A 21,539-nucleotide genomic window follows, 5' to 3' on the forward strand; every position below is an offset into this window, starting at 1 on the left:
CTGTTGTCAAATCTAAATTTTTTTTATCGAAATTACTGTCTTAAGGTTTGTGGAATTTGTGTTTCTTGCCAAAATCTGGTTTTCTGAACTTCAAATGCTCAAGGGCCATCCAAAATTTTACCCCATTTCTTTGGATGGGTATACAATTTCATGCAATTAGGATCCGGTAAGAATTTAATTCTCACCATAAACACATTGCAAAATCTCCTGACACGCACTTGGTGTTGGCGATATGAATGGAGGCCTAAAAGAATACCATTGGAGTAGACTACATTTAAAATCAAATAGAAGTCGTGTCGCATCAAAACACATACTGCGTAGATAAAGAGATATTAATTGAAAGCTAATCCTATCCATTCCAATCTACAACTGTGAGAGCAGTCTTTTATAGTTCATGGTTACCACCATGATTGGGACAAAGTTTTTACTTTTTCCCATCATGGTGTTGCTGGCTAAAGCAAATCAGGTATAGCGTGTTACGGATGAACTTTTATGCTTGAGCAGGCATAGAATGTGCTCACTGTGATAAAAATAGACACAAAGAATCGATCTGTATTACCAAGAAACACTTAGAACACTATGAAAATACCATTACCAAACCACATATTATATAAAATCCACATACATGACTCCTCTTGTTAGTAATATACTAACAGAACTTCTCCAATTGTATACACATACCAAAACAAACTCATGAAACTACCATATCAGCTTTCACTTCTTAGAAATCACCACCTCGGAGTCGAAGAACAAGGTGAAGAGTGGACTCCTTTTGAATGTTGTAGTCTGCAAGCGTGCGACCGTCCTCAAGCTGCTTGCCAGCAAAGATGAGCCTTTGTTGGTCTGGTGGGATACCCTCCTTGTCTTGAATCTTGGCCTTCACATTATCAATAGTATCTGAACTCTCCACCTCCAAGGTGATTGTTTTCCCTGTCAAAGTCTTGACAAAGATCTGCATTCCTCCCCTCAAGCGCAAGACCAGATGGAGAGTTGACTCCTTTTGGATGTTGTAGTCTGCAAGTGTCCTACCATCCTCAAGCTGTTTACCAGCAAAGATCAATCGTTGCTGGTCTGGAGGAATACCTTCTTTGTCCTGAATTTTTGCCTTGACGTTGTCTATTGTATCCGAACTCTCAACCTCCAAAGTAATGGTCTTCCCAGTCAAGGTCTTGACAAAGATCTGCATCCCTCCTCTCAGTCTCAACACCAGGTGGAGAGTCGACTCCTTTTGAATATTATAGTCAGCAAGGGTCCTGCCGTCCTCAAGCTGCTTACCAGCAAAGATCAAACGCTGCTGGTCCGGAGGAATGCCTTCCTTGTCTTGAATCTTTGCCTTCACATTGTCTATTGTATCCGAACTCTCAACCTCCAAAGTGATTGTCTTCCCAGTCAAGGTCTTGACAAAGATCTGCATCCCTCCTCTCAGTCTCAACACCAGGTGCAGTGTCGACTCCTTTTGAATATTATAGTCAGCGAGGGTCCTGCCATCCTCGAGCTGCTTACCAGCAAAAATCAAACGCTGTTGATCAGGGGGAATCCCTTCCTTATCTTGGATTTTGGCCTTAACATTGTCAATAGTGTCCGAGCTCTCAACCTCCAATGTTATGGTCTTCCCCGTCAAGGTCTTAACAAAAATCTGCATGCCTCCCCTCAAACGCAGCACCAAATGCAGGGTCGATTCTTTCTGGATGTTGTAATCTGCAAGGGTCCTGCCATCCTCAAGTTGCTTCCCGGCAAAGATCAATCTCTGCTGGTCTGGAGGAATCCCTTCCTTGTCCTGAATTTTCGCCTTGACATTATCAATCGTATCGGAGCTTTCCACTTCCAGGGTTATAGTCTTCCCTGTGAGGGTCTTGACAAAGATCTGCATTCCACCACGAAGACGAAGGACAAGATGAAGAGTGGACTCCTTCTGGATATTGTAATCAGCAAGCGTGCGTCCGTCTTCAAGCTGCTTTCCAGCAAAAATCAATCTTTGCTGATCAGGAGGAATTCCTTCTTTATCTTGAATCTTAGCTTTTACATTATCAATAGTATCGGAACTCTCGACCTCGAGAGTTATGGTCTTGCCGGTCAGGGTCTTTACAAAGATTTGCATCTACAAAAACAAATGAGAGAAAAGACGCAATAAGTTGGTTGTCCTTTGAAATCCAAATATAACACTCAGATGAGCAATTATTTCCATACCAACACCTGGCTAAACATATGTGCTCAAATGAGAAATCTAAATTATATTAGAAAAGGGCGGAGGAAAAATCAGCTTGAAGCGGAGGTCTTGCGTACACCAACTGCATTTAGCTAAAGTTTTTATTGCGAAAAAACCTCAATTAGCCCTATAACATGATCATCAAGAATCAACATCGCGATGATACCGCGCATCCACGGAGAGATGATTATACCTTAAATTTCTTCTCACCCATAATACGAAAGGGTCTAAAACTTTTGAACCAGCACAAACGCCGAAATTTCAACTAAAATCATCAATAAAAACTAAAACGAATTATCCTAGATCTTCCAATCATTGAAAAATGCACGATTTTAAATCCAAAACATGGGGAATTCTAACCCTACGAGATTATGAAACATCCGATACAACTACAAGAACAAAAACACCCGACCCCCTCGTAATACAAAAACTACATAAAACTCAACAAGGATCACAATCGCGGATATGAATGCGATACATGAAGGAGAGCAAGTTACCTTTCGAAGAAGGAGAGAAATTTCGAGTGACGAAGACGGGAAGTTTGTGATATCTTCAAAGCGAACAAGATAGCGTATAAAGGATGAGAGAGGAAGCAGAATGGAAAGATATATATACGAGGATATGAGGGCGTTCGGTCGCTGCGTCTTCGTAGGCGTAGGCGTAGGGTAAACGCTGGATAGGAAGAGCCTTCACGACTAAAATTGCGATCAATCTTCTCCTTCTAGAACAATCCAGGCTACTCCAGAAAGGATGTTGAAGCTTCTCTAACACCGGGATTATATGTATTCTTAGGTATTTCTTTTTCTTTTTATTTACAAGAACTGAATAATAATTTAATTCATGTATTTTACTTTAAATAAGTTTAAAAATTATGCAAATACATAAAACATGTTATAATTTATTCGTAATTATTATTGAGGTGCATGGTATTTTTAGATGTACTATAGTTGATTAAATAATTAAGAATACTATCTAATTGTTTAAATGCATTTTTTATTTTAAAATAGTATTTAGATTTATTTAATACTTTAATTAAATAAATGGTTATATATAATTTACCTCATGTATTAATAAAAAAATGCAAAAAAATCTTTGTAAAAACAAAGTGTAATTTATCCTCCCGATACTAAAAAATAATGCAATTTATCTTCCCCATCAATTTATGGAGGGAGGTAACTTGTATCATTTTTTAAATTATAACTCGGTAAACTATATTCTTTTATGGAGATTTTTTTGTAATTTTTCATTAGTACGGGGGACAGAGAGGAGAGATGGAGGAGCAAACACTTGATTGTATAGCCTCCAATACACCTCTTCTTGCATCAACTGTCTATTATATTTGGACAGTGATTCGGGTCGAAATCTACACGATTTTCTTGGTCGGGCGAGCTGGTCCTTCAAGTGGTTTGAAATCGCTACCTCTTCAAACTAGTGATTGAGCTCTGAAAAAAAAAAAAACAGATCGTTAGACTTGTTGGGATGGCCCCCAACTAAGACCTTCCGATACTTAAGTCAGTGTTTGGTTTTGAGGTCGTAAAAGTAGGTCACTTAGCGAGCTGGGGAGCTAAAGCGACCCGAAAGTAAAAGAGGAGAAGACAAGTACTAAGACGTATTTATAGAGATAAGTTGGGGGTCTGGTTGGTCCAATGCGTGCCTGGCACGTGTCTCAGGTTTTCGACCTGACCCGATAAAAAGGCACGGATCCTGTTGGTAAACTTATAATTTTGTGCCATTTGAGGATAAAATTATCTTTTTCTACTGAATTAGAATTTACTCATAACAGATCGTATCAAAATTTAGATGATTTTAAGAATTCAATAAATTTGAAAAGGTTGTAGCACACTTGTGTTTGATCAAATAAGAGGCAAAATATTGAGTGAAGAATTGAGAAAGTCTCGACCCATATCGATTTTGTATATTGCATGGCCATAGAGTGATGCGTGGTATTTATTGATGCTCTAAGAACTTGAAGTTGGGCCAAGTGATTTAAATAGTCAGTTCGGGCCCAACTATAGACAGGCCCATTAGGTAAAGTTATCCATAGCACTTCAGGCGGGGGCGGGGGCAGCATTGGAATTGCAACCTCGGATCTCTCAATTCAGCAAAACAAATATATATAAATATAAAAAAGAGGTTTCGATGGGATGGCATATATAGATACATAGGTAAGTAGGCGGTGAAAACAAAGGAAATTAATTAATTAATTAATTAAAATGGTGTTGACAACGTACGTCGTACTACTAAATACAAATAAAAACAATACATTGGAAATGGGTTATGTCCCCTTGATCTTGCATGCATGCATGCATGCATGTCTTTTCCTCTTCCTATGTGCGCCCATATATATCGCTTTTTATTAATTAATTACTACTTGCATATAATTAATCATCATCATTGCTTCAAAACTTGAATTAGCCTTTAATCTAATTTTTGTTTTCTATTTTTTGTACTTAGGTATTTTAATTTTTTTATTTTTTTCAGAGTAATAAATAAATTTTATAATTTTTTTTTTCAGATCTTAGTTCTTCAACAGTGTGCCTTGCATGTATTTTATTTTTTATATAAATTTAGGGCTTTTGTTGTCGTTGGTAAATTTCTAACACAAAAGGGCTAAAATTTACAACGTTGGAAAAGATTAAAAACATGCATAGTGTGATGAACATTAAGCAGTAGCGGAAGTAATTATAGAGAGATGTAAGAATATTTAAGAATGCATATGTAGGTGGTAATGAACCTCCCCAGGTTAAGTAGATGCGTAGACATACCATCGACATATACCTCTTCAAATACGCTACTTCTTGTTCATGTGAACAAATGTTTTTTTTTTTTTTTTAAATATGATATAATCATGGGAAATGAATAAAAATGGGAGAGCAGAAGAGAAAAGAAGACGTTGATCGGACGTTGTTGTTGTTGGCAGTTTCACGTGATCCAACTCATGATCTGGTACTTGGGTTTCGGCTTCTGTTTCTAGCTATATATATATATATATTATATGTCGGGTTTATAATTATCATGTGAAATACATAAGATTAATTAAGTGCGTATAATAATACGGTACATATAGCTAGCTGCAGCCTGTTGTTATTACAGCAAAGTATATCTGTACCGTAATTAAACAATAATGATTTTGATATAATATTTTTGGGAATATATAATTTATATGTAATTTTAAAAGGAGTTATTAGTGAAGAAATTAAGGAGAAATAGTAATTAATAAGAGTAGAGTAGAGTAGAGAAGGGAAGAGACAGCAGGGGTCTTCAAGGCGGCGCAACGCGTGCAAATATACCCTCCTGCTGACGCTGCCCGCACGTGAACATATTATTATCGTGGGACGGGACCCCACCCTTCCCCACAATCACTCTCACGTGCGCCTCAGTTTTGAGCGCCCCAACTCCAAACTCACATACTACCAAGTACTAACTTCTCCATCCAATCAAACGCAGAGAAGATTCTACACTCTTGTAAGATTCTGTATAATTTAATATTAATTATTGTTAATTTTGATCCCTAATAACCCATTTACAAAAGCAAAAGTGATTAGGGTGTGCGTAAGAAGTAATTAATAATTGCAGTTGAAGTAGAGGAGTCAGCATCATTATGAGTGTCATGTTATAATTAAACCTTAATTAATTAAGATTGTTAGAAGAGTTACCAACAGTTGCGGCACTTGAATGGGGATATTTAAGTGGGGTGACTGTTTGGGTTTGGTCCAATCCCACGTGACTTCTGTCTCCCTACCTTACCTTAACTTTTTCTTGTTTTCTTCTTCCTATTTCCCACACTCCACTGCAGTCAACTATTTTATTTCTCTAACAAGACAATCTTGCACACCAGATCCCATACATTAAAAATATTTACATATCCCACTTTGAAACTGTACAAACAAAGTTGATTCCACTAACAGTCAAAAGTTTCTCTTCAACCCAACGTAATAGAAAATTGCCTTAAGAATCTCATGACACTGTTCTTGAATCAGCACAAGCCCCTAGGAAAGCAAATTAAGTCCTACCTGTTTCTTTACAGGGATTGCCTTGTACAACACTAGTAAAAAATTAACATCAAACCTTGTAAACATTATGCGGCTAAGAATTATACTCACGAGAACCAACACTTCATCCCAGGTTCCAATTTGTAGACACAGAGGAATCCAAGAGGGTTTTGCCCAGGATCAATATGTCAGGAAGCACAAAGAAATTGGGAGCTAGAGCTCTTAGTCATTCAGCAGTATAGTTAGAGTGGACTGGAGGCCCGGTTTGTATGGTCATAGATCTATACTCCTACGTTGTCACTGCTTGAATCAGCCAGAATTCTCAACCTTCTTGCTGTTTTCATAAAGTTACTGCAATTGTCACAAAGGGAAAAATACATCAATATAGCTTTAACCAAACATGCAATAAAGATTAATATGTTGACAAAAGGTGCTAACAAATCTCACCTAAAGGGTTCGTCGCCAAGTTGCCTGACTGCACCTGCGGCGTCCCGATAGAGAACACGGTTTAGCATTTCAGAAATTTCAGTGCCAAACATACTTGCCAACTTTCTGTACAGTTCTTCATAAGAACCGAGCAAAGAAAGATCTAGAGTCCGACCGACATCCTCAGACTCCATGAAGACTTTGCAGTGACCGGTCTCCAAGTTGAGTTCTGATTGAAATCCTTCACATGATGAGTGGTCTGGTGCATCATTCTGATTAGGTGCAGGAACGGATCCATCAGAAGTGTTTCCCATTTTATTTGCATTGCCGCCAGAAGAACTATTGCCAGTGCGAGCGGGGGAAACAGTGTCGCTGGAGCAACTGAGAGAAATCTGTTTCTCAGTAAGTATTGTCTGACCAAAAAGCACGAATGGGGCTGCTTTCCCATTATCAGATTTCTTTGATCCTTGAGTCGAATTTCCCATGGTTAGCAGACAAGAAATGTTCTCATTACTGCCAGGCTCCGGAATGATGGGATTGGAGGCTCCAGTAGGTAGAGGAACTCGATGGGGAGGCAGAAAACCAACTGGAAACAAACTTGACTGCAGTTTATTGAGGTGGAGATCTGATAAGGACAGACCATATTGAGCATGCCTGGCTCCCTGCATGCCAGCAGGAGAGTTGTTTGGAAGACATCCAAAGGGGTTGCTAGACCCAAGGAGGTGGTTGCCGGAGAATGCCGGCAAAGGAATTTGGCTGTCCAGAGGGAACTCCGAATTCTGTGGTAATCTCAACTTTTTACGTGGAGGTGAGAAGGGGGAGAGGTGGATGGCGGGCATGTTTGATACTAATTCCACCAACCATGGGCTAACACGTTTTACATTTTGCAGCAGATCAGGCTCATCCCAAGTCACCTGCAATGATACAAGAGTTTTATCCAGCCCAGAGCAATTCATACACTAAGGCTCAGTAACAGCTTAGAAATTTTTGCATCAGATTACATAGTAGAGTACAATTGGAAACAATTCCTATGGACACAATCAAATTTGCTTAATTGACAATTTGCTCGCCTGACTGTGGCTATCATCTTCAGAGCAAAACGTTGAGAGAGTATCTATGACATCATTTTACATAACTGCAATAACAAACTGAAAATCTGCAAGAAACGTGTACTTCCTCTATATGCAACATTACAAACTACACTGGAAAATGCACACAAGAGCGAAATTAATGAGAATAACTGGTATGTAAAGCATGGCTGCTTAAGACACCATGGTATATCTGTTGGCCTTTAAAAACCTCCACCCAAGAGAGACAGAAGACAAACGTTAATGCCTAAAATATCATTGGTCATCAGTCAAGATAACTCTGAGATTCGGACCTAAAGAGTTGAACAACAAAGGGATAATCACAGTGAGAAGTAGAGTCAGAAAGTTGCATTGACAGCACTACGCTACAAGTATACAAGCAAAATTTGCACACAGAATAATTAACATAGAACGTAGTAAAACAAATTTAATTTCAAAATACATAAATACCTGGAGAAGCCTCCACGGTGAATCAGGCCACCGAATAGGATCAGCAACCTGAGCTGATGAGATGGTTCCCATGAACCAACTTATACGTGAAGAATCCTCCGTCTCAAATGCCATCTTGAACCTCATCCCAGAGCACCAACGTATTTGCAAAGCCGTCTTCACTAGAGAGGCCTTCACACAGAACTCCGGGGTGCTAGCTCGAGGATAGTAAACCACATCAAAGGGTTGTCCATTGGCAGCAAGAGTTGCGGCCTCAATTACTTCTTCTGCCTTCACTCTTCCCCTGCTGGTCCAATTCCCAATTGTGTATCCGTTAGTGTTTCTACTCAACTTGCTCTCTTCTTCCCCCAAAAATGCTGAAAACCCTCCATACGGCACAACAGAGTTTCCAGCTGCTGGATTCCATCCTGTTGGCATTTCAGGTCCACCACCAGTTCCCCTCTTTGCTCGTCTGATTCCAACACAAAGATCACCATTTTCTGCTCTCATAAACACAATTGAATCGCCTGCTACAAGCTTCTTATGGTTCACAAAAGTACTCCATCCAGTTGTCAAGAGATGCCGCCTTGGAGTCCCTCTGTAAATATGTCTGAATTTCCATGTCTCTCCATGGACATCCTTTGCGAGGATAGTCTGGACTGGAGGATCAGCAGAGTAGTCTAGACGAGGAAATATGGTCTCTGCACAATATCTAGGTACTGAAAATCCTCCACCATTGTTTGCATCAGATTGCGTCAATGTCTTTGCAAATGATACAGGCTTGTCTTGATTCTCGGAAGCACTAATCCCGACAGCCGCATCATCATCAAAACTGTCCTCATTCCTAGTAATTGGAACCAATCGGATTTTCGCAAAGACCTCGTCGGTCTCAGGATCTGCCATGAACTTAACTGTGGACACTCTACAGGGGACGTAGGCTGGAACCCTGGGACAATTCCTAAAATCAACATTCCCAGAAGCATGTTCTGAATGACCCTGTGGAAAGTAAAACACCTTTGAATTTACCGGCGGCATTTGCACCATGCTACCGGCACAGGCATGCCACAGCTGAGAATCCAAACATTTCTCAGCCTCTTTCATTTTTTCTTTAGACTCCATAAAGGTAATCATTGAAATAAAAGATCTATACCACAACAATCAGAACCCAAAACTCAGCTAGTAAAGGTCCGCTCTTTACAAGCCTTGCTTCTCAGACATCACAAGGCAATTGCTGCACAAAATAAAGACAGGGTTCTCAGAGAGAAAGAACCAAATTCATGCAAAGGCAGAGAACCAAGAACCGAAAAAGGATAACAAAAACACTGAATTGAGGTTGAAAAGTTTGAATTTCTTACCTCCTTATTGTCAGCAGGCAGGCAAATAAACCCAATCTGCAGAATACATAGAGAATAATTATATTCAGCCCTCCTCACAATCAAAATCCCAATCTTGATAAAATCAAATTCTTGGCAGTCAAAAAAAAATAAAAAAAAGAACCCTCTGTTTCTTCAATCCAACACCTCACTTTCTTCAATTTGACCGATCAATATCCCTAAACCTCTCATATCAGAACAAGAAACCCGTGACTTGGACCCAATAACTATCTTTCCAACAAAAAAATTTCACTCGCTTTCACACACAAAACCAACACTACATAAAACTTAAGACTTCAGAAGTTTTACTCCACAAAATCGAAAACCCGCATCAAAACTCTGCTCTCTTCCACTCCGGAAAAAGAAATAACAGTCGAAATTCAAAGCGTTTGCTACAAAATCAAACATAAAAAGGGTAAAATATTCAGAAAACCAAGAAGAAGAAGAAGAAGAAGAAAAAATAAGTGAATAGAGAAGGCAGAAAAAAGAACAGATGAAAGCCCGTTGATTTTCTTTTACTTCAACTCCCTCTTCCTCCAATATTCACACTCAACTCCATTCACACATATAAAGCTCTCTTCTCCCCTCTAAACAACTACTCCCTCTCTCTCCCCCTCCCCTCTCTCTCTCTCTCTAGATATATATATATACATGTATACGTATACAAGTACATATATATATATAGGTGACATCTACTCTTCACACGGACACACACACACACACACAAGTCTCTCTAGTTCCCTCTATCTTTCTTTTTCACCTGATGAGTTTTTATCACTGTAATATATATATATATATATATATATTTATTTTCTTTTTGTAAAAAAAATATATAACTATATAATAATAAAAATAACATAAAATATAATTCTTACCTTTTTCTTCGGATCTGAAGAAACTTCTGATGTAGCTTCAGTTGAGTTCACAAGCCACCACAACAAGAACAAAGATCTTAAACCAACCCCATCCTATTTCCCACTTTTTTCTTTTCTTTTTAATTTACAATTATTGCATTCTTATCTTCCGTGAATAAAGTATTGGGTGGTGTTGTTATGTGCTGCTATTTGTTTAATCATTACAATATTAATATATTTATTCTGTTGCTTACGGTGTCGGATTTAGTTTGATATATATTTCCCTGATTACGCTACTCCCTAATTCCATTACCTTTATTTAATCAATTCCTGGTAAGAGGTATTGTACTGTAGTCTCTCAAAATTATTACTACTTGCTCTAAAATCAAGACAACCTTTCACTATGCTCAACACATCTACTTCTTTAATTCTCTTTTTTCCTCTTATTGTAATAATAATAGTTGTCTCTCCACAATTCCATTCAAATTAATTGAACCTATACTCTCGTAAAAATATTATAACGACTCATATTGTATTTTTTTATTTCAATTGTGTTGGATCTTCTGCTCTGTTAGATATAAATATGTCATGAATATAAAAATAAAAAAGATCTATTTTATTTAAAAATATAGTTTATACATTTGAAGATAAATTGATTATTACAGTGTGATAAATACATATATTATTTATTTAAAATGGAGAAAATAGGGTGCGTGAGTCTGTGAGGGTTGTCATTAGAAGATAAAAGAGTTGCGTTTGGTTAAATCATGACTTTTACTTGAGACAGTGCGTAAATTAAAATTCTAAACTACTTTGTGCTATTTTATTGAAATACTATTCTTTATCGAAATATAAATTAAGGCAATCCTCTCTTATTATAAATTTTAGATCTAGAATTTAAAATAGTTGATGAGTGGTAGTTGAATGTCACAGGACATGAAGCCTGTAGATATGGATTGTCTTCGATGAAAGAAAATATGAAAATGAAATTATATTTTTGATTAAGGGAATAGTAAAATAGAAAAGAAAAATAACAAAAAATTAGTAGAGGAGTAATGGAATGAAAGATTAGAATAGAGAAGGGGAAAACATAAAAAAGAAAAATCATAGAAATGAAAGATATGGAGTTGAATAAAATAATGTGTATAATATGGGAAATAGTGTGAAGTGATGATTGGGACGTGAGGAAGAGCATAGGCTGGGTCTTGACATTATTATGTCATAAACTACGACCACTGACTGATGCTACTGCCCGCAGCCCACATCGAAAACGACTCCTGAACCATATCATGCATTTACCTTCTCTCTCTCTCTCTCTCTCTTGCATTTCCATTTCCACCCTGCCCATACCATCGCTACACATATCATCGTATGCCCACACACCTATTACTCTCTCTCTCTCTCTCTCTCTGTTTGTATGTATGCGTACATGTATCAAACACTGCTATTTCATAATTTTAACATACCTCTTGTGATTAAGATAGTAAATGTTTATTAAATCGTAAAGAACCAATCAAATAGCATCATTTTACCAAATATTAATACCACAAACTTTCACCTTATAATTATAAATAGGAGGTATTCTCCAACAACTTCCAATACAATAAATTAAAATCAAACCAAGTTGAATACTGATCGAAAAAGCTCAAGACTATTCCCTCTGCCCAAACTCAATAAGATCCGCCATATTTGAGACAGAAATCAAAGTGTATTTCGTAAAATCATTGTAAAGATCACCCACAAAATTTCGTTATTGAAAAATAAATTAGCTTGATACGAGATCGAAACTTAATTCAACAAAAAATCAAATTTCCGAGTTTAACTCGATAAGTGGGAAACCTCTTGAAATTAAAGTTATTGAAGGTTTACATCAACTCTAAAAGAGATTAATTAATATCAAATTAAATTTATTTATAATTTTTTTTTGTCCCATTAATTAAATTTGCGTACGTTACAATGATATTCTTATTGAATACGTGAAAACCAATTAGACTTATATATATATATATATATATACGTACAAACTCAAAAATCGTATTGTATATATATAATGAGTGAATGCAAGAAATGGGGCACATCAAACGTTGGTGGGCATTGTCCCAGCAGCGCTTGATGCCTAATGTGACCATTTGTGCGTGCACTGCTGCTACATGCAGACAGCTAACCAAGTAAAACCAACTCACATGGAGGGGGGGTCACCCCCCCCACCTTATCAATACATCCACATACATCAACCATTACATCCTCTTTAACTACAATAATTAAATAATCCATTTTTACAGTTCAAATTTTTAGATGAAATCATCATTAATATTACCATAACATTATGAGCAGTTAGAGGTGATGGACCAGACGAATTTCACCAAATTAAGAATGTGAAGGCGATGGCAGCACTTATTACATAAATGGTAAATGTAATCAGCGAAACCGAATGGTATAGTACTAAATACTGTGGTCAGAACAATTTGAGTGTCGGAAATGAAGGATTGGGGTCACTGTTTACATTAGAGTGAATGGATTGAATTATGGGATTGTACCGACGAGTGGTGGAATAAAGGACCCTTTCATGGGCAGCATTAAATTTTCCAACACATATGTATGTGTGAAAAGTGTCTGTCTGGGTGCCAATTATACCTAACTGCAATTAATTAAAGTAATTGTACCCTAAAGTCGCATTTATGAGTTATTATAAATTTATATGGGTTGTACGCTTACACCTACTATAAATCAAACCCATTACAACAATTAATTATACATATGCCCCAAAGCTTCACACCATTACTCTTTATGTCTTCAATTTAAAGTACTTGTTCAGACACTGCACATGATAACACTTTATTTCTTAAAATGATAATTTATTTATAAAAACAGCATCTCATTTTTTTATAATATATGCTATTTTGAAGGTTAATAGTGCAAAGTTACATAAAATCTTATCATTTTTTGGAATTATTTTCTACTTAATCAAAACAGAAACTACAATTTATGGGAAGAGAGTATATATGGCAAATTCTATTTTCCATGTTTAAATTGCGTAATAAGCTCCAAATAATCAAAGATAAGGTAGTTGTCAATCAAATGCGTAACAAATAACCCCCAATTTATTAGGAGTCTTAATAGAATTTACCATGAAAGCCCGGGCCCAAATGCCCACCAAGTAGAAAGCCAGGATGAAAGTGACATTATACCTCCGAGACAATAAATATATAAACCCCCTCTCAATAATACAAAGGCTACTTCACTATTCTCACATGAATAATGTATGACTCGTCTTTGTCCCTTAACTTTTTAAAATAGTACTTTAGTCATGTATTTTTTTTAATTTTAGTATTTTTTTTTATTAGAATTCACCTTTCTCACTAATGGCAGTGAAACCCCAAAAGAAAAAAAAACCATTAAGATCACGAAATTAAAAAAATAAAGAACCAAAATATTATCATAGAAAATTAAATGATGAGAACATCAAATGACCTTAAATACATTTAACTCTTATATTTAATTATGTTGGCACACCAACAGAACACCGTGTATTGAATTTCGACAATCAAACTAACCCCTTTGAGTCGATATTTTTGGTTCATTATTAATCATTTTTATTTTTGATCGCATCATCGTACACCTTTGTAATGTATGGATTTATGAACAATATTGATGGTAACATGAAGCTAATTTTGTAGGTTTACTTTACTTTATTAATAATTATCCTCCAAAATCATCAACAACTAATGGATTGTATATCCTTTTTAAATTGTAATTAGTACATCTTGTCATAATTAATAACTTGCACGCAACAAGATGTTGATCAATTATTTCACATTCAACATTGTAGGTTGCTCATGTGATCACGTACAAAATGAAGTATTCTTCTATTTATATGAGCGTTTAGAAAGTAAATTTTTCTATATAATCTTATATTATAATTGCTTTTTGAGATGATGATTATTAATTTTTTTTTAGTGAATGGGTACTTGTAAAAATAAAAAATATCGAGTTTTTGTTTGGACATTTTCAATTTGGTCTAGAAACTACTGCTCGTTCTAATAATATAAATCATATTTATTTACCAATTATAATTTTACTATTAATTTATGTAAAAACAATTGGGAAAAGAGAAGTCCAGTAAAGTAAATGCGCCCAATGACAATGGGTTGACAGCTACGAGACAACAAATGGGGCCGGGGGGTGGGGGTAGTTGACTCGTACCAAGGCAGAAGACGTGGCGGACGGTGAGTGGAGATGACGCACTCCGCACGGGGTTTGTCGCTCGTGTGCGCCCAACCACTGACTGCACTGCCAAATCTCTGTCGTTTACTCGTTTCTGTTTTTGACCTAGCTTCTCCCACTCCCACTACTGTTCAATTCCTTCCACTTTTACTTTTTTTTTACTCCTATACAGTAAAACCTCTATAAGTTAATACTCTATAAATTAATAAACTCTCTAAAATAATAAAATCTTTCGGTCCCAACTTGGGCCTTTGTAAAAAATCATCAAATTCGATAAGATAATAAGATAATAATCTTTTAGAAAATTTCTTTATAAATATTAGGTCCCATTAAAACTCTAAATTAATAATTCATAAATATTATAATTATAAATATTATGGTAATTTGCTAAAATATGAAGTTTGTAATGCATTACGCATTTGATCATTCATGGATGATTTTGCGATGCCTTTTAGAAGAAAAGACATGATTAGGTGTCATGAATTATTTTATTTTCATATTGAGATTTATATAGTATATGTTTCATCATCATGCATGAATATATTTAATTGGCTATAATAGTTATTTAAGTGCAACGAATTAATGTAAACATGTATATTTAAGTAATTCCAATGAATTGATACATGCGCCTATGAATATAATAGTTAATTGTATACAACAGTAATATATTTAATTAGTTACAAAGAACTGATTGATGCATAAATATAATCAATGAACCATATATGAATTTATTTATTTTCAATACATATGTACTAAATTTGTTAAATTTAAAAAGTCTCTATTTTAATTAATAAAATATTAATTTATCGATAAATTAATATCTTTCTAAATTAATAAAAATTCATGGTCCCAAGATTATTAATTTATAGAGGTTTTACTGTATTTTGAAAAAAAAGTACGATGTTTCTTATATAAAAGGATAATATGCTTCTTTTTAATAAATGCAGAGGGTAAAATAATATTTTATTTTTATGAAAACATATGTGAATATTTTTAATAATACAAGGGGATGATTTTGTAATTTACCCATGATTTATTTGTATAAATTATTTCTATAATTACACACGTACTTATAAAAAATATCAATATAAACTGTACAAATGATCGTTTTTTTAAAAGAAATTACGCATATACCCTTAAATGGATGTGCTCGTTTATGGATTTCTAGTATTTAATTTAGTGCAAATGAAGTTTAGACCTAATGCTTAATAAATTAGGAGATCAAATTGGATGATATTTTAATGAGAAAAAAATCAATCCAGCATTTTTTAATGTAAAAAAGAAATAGATATGCTCGTTTATAATGTAATAAAACTAGAATGATTTGGTAATCTTTTTGAGCTTGCATGTTACTAGTACATGTTAACTGCAAAACCAATTAAAAATTAAAAAGGAAAAAAAGTTAATTTTTGGACTCCTCAATGAATGAGAAGTGTCTAACTACTTCGTTCAAAGGGTGCAATTGGCACTAATTTTTAAGTTATAATCAAATATTTTGCTAAGATTTATTCTATAGAGTGTAGTTTGGACCAAGCTATGTATAGGTGCACAAATTGAGAACCTAGAAATTGTGTATGATCAATGATGTGAAGTGAAGAGTCGTCTAAAGAATGAAAAAAATTATTACATAAATTATATTTGGTTGAATCAAATTAATCGTAAAGTAAGTGTACTATGTGATTGGTTGATTTTTTTTGCATGTCCCAAACGCGGCCTAATTAGCTAATAATAGAATGAATCCAAAGAAGGGAGAAAGTGAAGGAGAGGGAAGACAGTTGGATAACTGGCAGTCTCATTGCTCCACTAGACTCGGCCGCAATGGAAACATTCAACACCGATGCTAAAAACCCTTTTCACACTTAATTTCTTCACTTCATTTTTGTTGTTTCACATTTATCTTCAAATCTTCCCCCTTTTTGTTTTTATTTATGTTTCTTGAAAATCCAGGAGAAGTGCTGCAGACCCATAACATGGCTTCCATGAAACTTGGCTCAAAATCTGAAGCATTTCACCGCCAAGGCCAATCTTGGTAACCTCTCGAAACACTTGTTTTTCTTTATTCTGGATTTGATGGGAGTTTATTGTTTTCTTAGGTAATAGATTTTGGCTATGTTAATGTTCTTGTCTGGTTTTGTATGTTGCAATAAAATACTAATAATGTCCATGGATGCTGGCTAGTTCTTGTGATTGTACCAGGATTTTACTTAGTTAATGAAACCAAACCTTTCTGTAGGCATTGCACATCTGGGCTTCAGAGTGATGTCACCATTGAGATTGGAGAAATGGCCTTCCATCTTCACAAGGTGAATGTTTCTACTTCCCTCATCTTTCTCTAATTTCGGCATCCATTTTTCATGTACTAATGTTCACGTATTGCAGTTCCCTTTGCTGTCGAGGAGTGGACTACTTGAGAAGCTTATTGGAGAATCAACGACGTCTGCCGATGGATCTGCTTGTTTTTTACAACTTAGTCAGTTGCCGGGAGGTGCTAAGGCTTTCGAGCTAGTAGCCAAGTTCTGCTATGGTGTCAAAATAGAACTCACGTCGATGAATGTAGTAAGTCTTAGATGTGCTGCTGATTACCTCCAAATGAATGAGGAGTATGGGGAGGGAAATCTGATTGCACAAACTGAGGCTTTTCTCAATGAAGTTTTTGGCAACTGGACCGATACGATAAAAGCTCTTGAAACGTGTGAAGAAGTTCTGCCACATGCAGAAGAGCTGCATATTGTGTCGAGATGCATAAACTCCCTGGCTATGAAGGCTTGTGCTGATCCTATGTTGTTCAGTTGGCCTGTTTCGACTGGCAATGAGACTGCAAGAACTTCAGGTGCTGCAAGAACGTCAGGTGCTGCAAGAACTTCAGGTGCGGCAAGAACTTCAGGTGCAGCATTTTGGAATGGGATATACACTGCAACGAAGCCTCAGCAGGTGAGTGATGACTGGTGGTACGAAGATGTGTCTTTTCTCAGTTTGCCTCTGTATAAACGCTTGATCCAAGCTGTTGAAGCTGGAGGTATGAAGGCTGAGAATATTGCTGGAGCACTAGTGTTTTATGCCAAGAAATACATACCGCAGATGAATAGACAATCGAGCTTCAAGAATTTGAATTCAGGCACAACAATTTCAATCCCTTCTGAGGCTGATCAAGGAGCACTTCTTGAAGAAATAGTGGAGTTAATTCCGAACCAGAAAGGGGTCATTCATACTAGGTTCCTTCTTCGGTTGCTTCGAACTGCTATGGTTTTGCAGGCCAGCCAAGCATGCAGAGACAATCTGGAGAGAAGGGTGGGGCTGCAATTAGACCAAGCTGCGCTGGAAGATATATTAGTACCAAACTTGGGCTATTCCGTGGAAACGTTGTACGATATCGACTGTTTTCAGAGGATTCTGGATCATTTCATGTCGATAGAGCAGGCGTCAGCTGCTGCTTCTCCGTGCATTGTTGAAGAAAGTCAATTAATGGAAGGGACACATTCATTGACATCATTAACGATGGTGGCTAACCTGGTAGATGCATATCTTGCTGATGTAGCCCCAGACATTAATTTGAAGTTTCCAAAATTCCAAGCTCTTGCTGCTGCAGTTCCTGATTATGCTAGGCCGCTTTCTGATGGGATTTATCGTGCAATCGATATATATCTCAAGGTAAAATTCTCATGCTCATACCGTCAAATCATGACCACGTTGTTATTGTTTAGAAATATGCAAATTCAGACTGCATAGTAATTCATTTCATTGATAGTTGTCATTTTTTTTCCAATGATGAATTGCTATGACTAATCATTATAACAGGCACATCCGTGGCTTACAGACTCAGAGCGGGAGCAAATCTGCAGATTGATGAACTGCCAAAAGCTTTCATTGGAAGCCAGCACTCATGCTGCCCAAAACGAGAGGCTACCTCTCAGAGTGATCGTGCAAGTCTTGTTCTTCGAGCAGCTGCGACTACGGACGTCAATCTCTAGTTGGTTCTTTGTTTCCGACAATCTAGACAGCTCTCAGAATCCGAATCAAGTTCCTCCAGCATCCAAGAACGCCAGTTGCTCCCATGAGAGAGCATCAGATGTAGACGATGTGAGGGAGCGCGTATGTGAGCTGGAGAAGGAATGCCAAAGCATGAGAGAAGAGTTCCAGAAGCTGGTGAAAACAAAGAGAATTTGGAACATATTTTGGAGGAGGAAATCACATCAATCCAATTCAAAGCCTCAGAAGCAGTGCAATGTTAAGGCGAAGCAACCGTGTGCTGATGGACATCAGCATTGTGGAAACGCCGAGTTAGGACATTAGTAATAGCATACAACTCTCCTTATCTTTTCTGGTAAGCTGACATATTTGTCGTTAAAACGATGAACAAGTCCGGTGGGTTTTCAGATGGGCATCCCTGATTTTTTCCTACTCTTCTCTTCTCACTTGATTAGACATACACATCAAAATACGGATAATTCAATAAAATCTTTTCAAAATACTCGAAATAAATAAAATTTTGTATTGTGTTTTGTCACCCACACAAAAAAAGCATATTGATGCCGAGTCATCTTTTATATCTGTGCCACATCAACTGCTGAAACTGGAGATATCTTCTTGATCTGGTTCACGTCAACGATCAATGCGGCGGCTGAGTCAATTACCAAATCCTCTCCACGTCAGCGGCCATAAATCGGTATCTCTCTGACTCAAACACGATGCTGAGTCAGTCACCACCGTTTCTGCCATGTCAACACTAGATGCAGCGTCAGCAACCACTTTCCCGCTCCAATGATCCTCCCGATGGCGGCGAGGTAGTTATCCTCGTCTAGATCTGTGGAGCTGCGGCGGCGCTGGAGGGTTGGAAAAATCAGGAGTGGGTATACCCTTACCGCTGGTACAAGAAATGTTCGATGAAATGCCAGAGATAGTGATTGATTCTGTCTATTCAGATGATGGACCAACATTCGTAGTTACATTCAGTGACACTTTGCGTCCGGTGTATGAAGAAATTCTACACCAAGTATTTGAGAGATTTGGTACGGTGGAAAGTGTCGACTTTGTCCCCCGGAGGACCACTTCCAAGCACTGGTAAGATACCAATTCTCTGGAGCGTTCGTTTTCTGCATTGTGTTCTCCACATGATTGCTGCATTTATGAGGGTGGTTGCATAATGGATATTCAATACGTAACATAGAATTTTTCCGGATGAATTACTGGGGATGCACATTACTACCAGAAAAATTCATCCGGAGATGATAACTAAATTGAGGTTGATCTGTAAAGCAACTGAAATAAATGAATTTACATGCAAGCCACAACATCCAGTGGCTAGTAGTTGTCTACCAACCTTACCGAAGAGATTAGTCGAGTTTGGAGTAGTCCATTCGAAGGAAGAATCTGATGAATTACATACGAACGGAATTCCTACAGAAACAGTTTTCTAAGTGTCCACTGAATTGCCTGTAGATAGGAATGACGGAAAACGAGTTCATATAATCGGTTCAGAGGTGTTACAAATACTGTTGAAGATTTGAAGCCAAAGGGTGATTGTGTTCCAATTAGTGTATCCAGATTCTTTGTAGATCACCAGGCGGATTATATCCGTATTTAAGCTGGTTATCCGGGAAATATATGTAAAACTAAAGTGCTTGAAACACTGCTTATGAATAAATATATTCAGCATCCTTCCCCCCTCTGGATATAATTGATAAATTATCAGGTTGATTACTCTTTCAAAAGTGTGCATACTAAACTTTTAAACAGCAGCACGAAATTTTTACAATTAGCATTAGTAAAGCATAAATTTGTCAGTGATGCACCTTCCAGGAAGTTAATCGAAGCTGGCTGCTACAAGTTCTGGACATGCAATATGAGAAAGTCGAGGTGGATAGCAAAAGTAGAATATGGACTATAGGACAGAATCCATATAAAAAGTTGTTGTTAGAACCTAAGGTTCTCTGTTGATAGATTTTTTCATTAATTATAACCTTCCGGTTAGAGAAGTTTCATATCTGAATTAATGTGTTCATAGCTCAAAATAATAATACTGCAGTATTTTCCTGTTCCTTGTGTGCAATTTAAAGGTACCTGAGCGGCGCTGCAGATGATAAAAGTCAGGCATGGCATTTTCTCTAATGGACCTTACTCCTTAGTAAAGATTAGCATTAATGAGCAGGTTAGGATCCCCTGGGTTCTGTCATTGGATCCACTTAATCAGTTGTCAGGAGCTGCTAAAAGCATTCAAGCTAGTAGCCAAGTTCTGTTATGGTGTCAAGGCAGAGCTCACTTGGATGAATGTTTAAATCTTAGATGCAGCTGAGTACCTCCAAATGAATGAAGAGTATGGGCAGGGAAATTTGATTGCACAGACACGCTTTTCTTAATGAAGTTTCTGACAATTGGACCAACATGATAAAGGCTCTTGAAACATGTGAAGAAGTTCTATCACCAAATATAATAGCCTTGGGGATTTCGGGTACTCTTCAAAGATGTAATAGCCATGAAGTTGTTTCTTGCAGTGGTTAAGACCATATTTACATGTTAAAGTTTCTCATCACTTTCAGGGTAACATTCACTAATTCTGTCTTTGCAACTCTCCATATTAATGAGTACTCCTGTATTTGTATCAGAACTGACTTTCTCCCCAATGCCTTCTAGCTTTACGAAGTACATAACTACTAATACAACTATTATTATTACCACCTTATTATACAATGATGTTACACTTTACCAACACCGGACCCTTCACGATTTATGCTTTATATAGGTTTCAGATAGAGAAAGTAAATGCAACTCATATCTACTTGGCTCCAGACAAACTAAAACAGAGTTATAGGGAATTTTCATCCGGACCACTCCAATGTTTCATTAAGACACTAACAGTCTTAATGGATTAGACCATTCAACGACCGATATGGATTGTGTTACTGTCTCGGGCTAGAGATGAGTACAACCCACCCACAAAATCCCCACATATG

The 21,539-nt window shown here is 36.9% G+C and overlaps 3 protein-coding genes across 4 annotated transcripts; 1 reads left to right on the forward strand and 2 right to left on the reverse strand.

Moving 5' to 3' along the window:
• Positions 1-555: 555 nt before the first annotated feature.
• Positions 556-2,946, reverse strand: LOC105174297 (polyubiquitin). The gene is made up of 2 exons (XM_011096348.3): positions 2,704-2,946; positions 556-2,098 (listed from the first exon to the last, which is right to left on the reverse strand). The coding sequence occupies exon 2, from the start codon at positions 2,096-2,098 to the stop codon at positions 722-724; it is 1,377 nt and encodes a 458-aa protein (XP_011094650.1). The 5' UTR covers positions 2,704-2,946; the 3' UTR covers positions 556-721.
• Positions 2,947-6,050: 3,104 nt separating this feature from the next.
• LOC105174298 (auxin response factor 18) lies at positions 6,051-10,201 on the reverse strand. 2 transcript variants are annotated; one of them, XM_088875789.1, is made up of 5 exons: positions 9,497-10,196; positions 9,292-9,372; positions 8,163-9,137; positions 6,646-7,538; positions 6,051-6,549 (listed from the first exon to the last, which is right to left on the reverse strand). In XM_088875789.1, exons 3-5 carry the CDS (start codon positions 9,042-9,044, stop codon positions 6,480-6,482), a joined length of 1,845 nt encoding a protein of 614 aa, XP_088731915.1. In that variant the 5' UTR covers positions 9,045-9,137; positions 9,292-9,372; positions 9,497-10,196; the 3' UTR covers positions 6,051-6,479. The 2 variants fall into 2 exon arrangements, with proteins under 2 accessions (XP_088731915.1, XP_011094651.1); XM_011096349.3 differs by having other exon boundaries at positions 8,163-9,372; positions 9,497-10,201.
• A 5,913-nt stretch (positions 10,202-16,114) lies between these two features.
• LOC105174299 (Phototropic-responsive NPH3 family protein) lies at positions 16,115-18,967 on the forward strand. The gene is made up of 4 exons (XM_020697703.2): positions 16,115-16,621; positions 16,826-16,895; positions 16,972-18,240; positions 18,388-18,967. The coding sequence occupies exons 1-4, from the start codon at positions 16,521-16,523 to the stop codon at positions 18,880-18,882; spliced, it is 1,935 nt and encodes a 644-aa protein (XP_020553362.1). The 5' UTR covers positions 16,115-16,520; the 3' UTR covers positions 18,883-18,967.
• The last annotated feature ends 2,572 nt before the right edge of the window (positions 18,968-21,539 follow it).

Source organism: Sesamum indicum, linkage group LG11 (assembly GCF_026168435.1).
Source record: "Sesamum indicum cultivar Baizhima isolate 11 linkage group LG11, ASM2616843v1, whole genome shotgun sequence".
Lineage (NCBI taxonomy): Eukaryota > Viridiplantae > Streptophyta > Magnoliopsida > Lamiales > Pedaliaceae > Sesamum > Sesamum indicum.

Bases quoted from the DNA above. Each gene is read 5' to 3' on its own strand.
- LOC105174297 (XM_011096348.3), bottom strand. From the start codon at position 2,098: ATGCAAATCTTTGTAAAGACCCTGACCGGCAAGACCATAACTCTCGAG.
- LOC105174298 (XM_011096349.3), bottom strand. From the start codon at position 9,272: ATGATTACCTTTATGGAGTCTAAAGAAAAAATGAAAGAGGCTGAGAAA. The intron at 7,539-8,162 runs GTATTTATGTAT...GTATCATTGCAG, and splicing joins CACCGTGGAGGCTTCTCCAG to GTGACTTGGGATGAGCCTGA. The intron at 6,550-6,645 runs GTGAGATTTGTT...TGACAATTGCAG, and splicing joins CTTGGCGACGAACCCTTTAG to TAACTTTATGAAAACAGCAA.
- LOC105174299 (XM_020697703.2), top strand. From the start codon at position 16,521: ATGTTTCTTGAAAATCCAGGAGAAGTGCTGCAGACCCATAACATGGCT. The intron at 16,622-16,825 runs GTAACCTCTCGA...ACCTTTCTGTAG, and splicing joins CACCGCCAAGGCCAATCTTG to GCATTGCACATCTGGGCTTC. The intron at 16,896-16,971 runs GTGAATGTTTCT...CACGTATTGCAG, and splicing joins TGGCCTTCCATCTTCACAAG to TTCCCTTTGCTGTCGAGGAG.